Below are 3,298 nucleotides of genomic sequence, written 5' to 3'. Positions count from 1 at the left end.
GGGGGGGGGGGGAATGCTTCTACACACTCATATCTCGGTTGGGGTCCGTTTCACCATGCTGAGGATACCCATTCATCCTTGTTTTTTCCCTAGCTTTCTTCCTCGCACCACTCATGTTATCATTATACGGCTTGGCCGACTTTCTCTCCATGTCTCCAACATCTGGAAATCCGCGGGAAAAGGTTAAAATGTTTTTTATTTTTTTAATTTTTTTTCCTAAAATGTTACCGGCGGATTTCCGGTTGAAAATTTAAAAAAAAATAAAAAAAAATCTGCCGGAAATGTTTTTAGAAAAACCTTTTTTAAATTTTTTTCAAAGATTAATTAGTTTTAAAAGATTAATTAACCCTTAATTAAGAAATCCGCCGGAAATCTGTCGGAAATCCGCTGATAATATAATAAGTTTAATTTTCCCGGTGGAAGTCAATAAAAGTTGACTTTTTTATGGTCCGCCGGAAAAGACGCCGGAAATGTCCAATTTTCTAGTAGTGTGTGTATCTTCCTTCAATGTAAGTGCAGTAGAAGCACATTAAATCTTGTACCAACATTAATTGTTAGAGTAGATTCTTTAGGTTAGCTCCTCACCGAGTATTTTTCCTTAATTTTTGTTTTTTTGTTTTTTCCATGTAACTAAATCACGGTATACATGTACTTGTACTTGTCTCTGTACTTACTTTTGAGTCATTAATTATATGTTGTTTGCCATGTCCATGTGCGTGAATGTTTTTAGATTATATGCATATATCACATGCATATTTACGTTCATTTTTGTTTAAATCGAGGTTTTGTGAAGGACTAATGAAAATAGCATGGATATTGTGTGACGTATATATAATGACTAATGTCAAATGGGTAATATACTGGTAGTATGACTATGACCTATCCCCAAAGCCACCAATTCTACTTTTTTGACCCACACACGTGCATCATATCTAGTCTTTGACAATCCCACTAAATTTTCAACTTCTTTTTCTCTATTCTCTTCTTATATATAGTCACCACCTTTGTCTCTTTGTATATATATATATATATCTCCTACCGACCTTCTCCTACTTACACCAAACACCAACTTATCAACTTCATCTCTCACAGAAGATTATATATATATATATATATATATATATTCAGTCTCCCATCAATTTCATGGACTCTTCATTCTTCCCTTACTACACATCAAACCAATCCCTTCCCTTTAACGAAAACGATTCAGAAGAGATGGTTCTATTCGGAATGCTGGCTGAGTCATCTTACAATGAGGACTTGTCAAACCAGACCATGTCTTCTCCAGCAAACAACATTAGTTACAGAGGCGTACGTCCACGGAGATGGGGTAAGTACGCCGCAGAAATAAGGGATTCCACCAGGAATGGGGTTAGGGTTTGGTTGGGAACATTCGATACCGCTGAAGAAGCTGCTTTGGCATATGACCAAGCTGCATTTGTCACCAGGGGTTCAATGGCGGTTCTTAACTTTCCAGTAGAGACGGTTTATGAGTCCCTTCAAGCAATGGACTATATGATGGATATCGAAGAAGGGACTTCACCTGTTCTGGCATTGAAGAGGTGTCACACCATGAGAAGAAAAGCTGTGATTAGAGAGAAGAAAAGGAAAGAGATGAAGTTAGATGATGAGAGTAAGGAGGTGGTGGTGTTTGAGGACTTGGGTGCTGATTATTTGGAAGAGATATTGAGTTTATCGGAGAGCTCTTGTTCTTGGTAGAATATATATATATAGATCATGCACACGTGCAGTTGAATTAAGATGATCAGAAGTGAAGTGAAGTGAAGCTGAGTGTCTGTTCTTGATGTTTTCGTCTTTAAACTTATAATATGTTTCTTTGTAAAGTTAAAAGTAGTGGATGAGTCAACTTTTGACGTGGACTCTTATTTCACATGTTGGCTATTCAATTCTTTAGTTACATTAAACTAATTGATTATCTACTTTTTATCACTTTCTTAATTTAATGCATGTAATACTTATAATAATAAGATATAATGGTTGATATATAGTAATTAATTAACAACATTTTTCACCCTTCTTTAGCACTCACATACTTGTCATGTATAATTAAGACTCGGCTACTGATTAATTAATTTCCTGCAGATCAATCAAATTCTTCCTAATTAAAACTCTGTTTTATCAAGTTGTATAAGCCTATACAGAAATTAAGTCATTGTTTAATTACTTCTTTCTTGCCCAGTTAAGTCATTTGCAAAATTAATGTCATTGATCTTAATAACCATGCATGCTTGGTACGTAGCCTTTTCGGTGAGGGTTATATAGGTTAATTTAGTCTTTTAATTCATTAATTTGAGAGATTAATTGTTAAAACATCTCCAATATTTATATTAAAATAAAGAAAAGTGAAATTTTAACACTTTTGTTGCTTCACAAGTATGTTATCTACAATGCTAAAATAGAAAAAATGAGAGAGATTGTCAAAATCTTTAAATTTAGAGAAATCGTTAGAACGATATAGAAAAGAGAATAACAATATTTTAATCATATTCAACCAATTAAACTTATTGAGATTAAATGTCTAAGAAAAAAATTTATTTTATTAAATGTATTAAATATTTTATTAATATAGTTAATGTTTGAATTGTTAAAACAGAATAGTTGTTAAATTACATATAGTTTTTTTTTTAAATTTTAACTTTTTATATTTAATTATAAAAAAAAAATTAGCATATGCGAGTTCATCCCATTTTTAACTTAGCTATAAACATTACATTATGTATGCATGGACACTTAAGACAGGTGATGTGTCATGTTGATTTTCATGCCCTTAGGAATAGTTATTTGTACCTCTTAGCCATTAAAAAGTCAAAAACCATCCATTAATGACATCATTTCACCTTTCTTTTTCTCCTCTTTCTCTCTCATTTACTTTTTTTTTTGTTTTTATTTTTAATATATATTAACCAAATTTAAAATTAATAAAATAGAAATACAAAATGCCTTGTTATTTATAAAAAAACAATGTATCATATTTTTTTACAAATTTTAACCTTATGTATAAGGTTAAAAAACTATATAGTTTATCTGTATAAAAATCAAATAAAAACTTCATATATTTTAATCTTTAATTTTCATTTTATCTATATTTTTATAGAATACATCATTAATCTTTTTGCAACTTTAAAAATTCAAGAAACAATCCATCATCTTTTTTCAACTTTAAACATTAAAAAATAACCAATCAATTCTTATTTAAGTTTTTGAATATTCAAATAATAATATCATCAATTTTTCAATAATCTTTAAAAATTTAGATAATAACTCATCGTTTATTATT

General features: G+C 30.6%; 1 protein-coding gene across 1 annotated transcript; it reads left to right on the top strand.

Annotated features, from left to right (window-relative positions):
- The first annotated feature begins 1,129 nt into the window (after nucleotides 1-1,129).
- Nucleotides 1,130-1,758, top strand: LOC112511334 (ethylene-responsive transcription factor 1B-like). Its single transcript, XM_025116925.1, has one exon. The coding sequence runs from the start codon at nucleotides 1,144-1,146 to the stop codon at nucleotides 1,717-1,719; it is 576 nt and encodes a 191-aa protein (XP_024972693.1). The 5' UTR covers nucleotides 1,130-1,143; the 3' UTR covers nucleotides 1,720-1,758.
- The last annotated feature ends 1,540 nt before the right edge of the window (nucleotides 1,759-3,298 follow it).

This window comes from Cynara cardunculus (assembly GCF_001531365.2).
Source record: "Cynara cardunculus var. scolymus isolate 2C chromosome LG 1, CcrdV1, whole genome shotgun sequence".
NCBI lineage: Eukaryota > Viridiplantae > Streptophyta > Magnoliopsida > Asterales > Asteraceae > Cynara > Cynara cardunculus.
The sequence above is the reverse complement of the archived record's forward strand: the minus strand, read 5'-3'. Positions and strand labels throughout refer to the sequence as shown.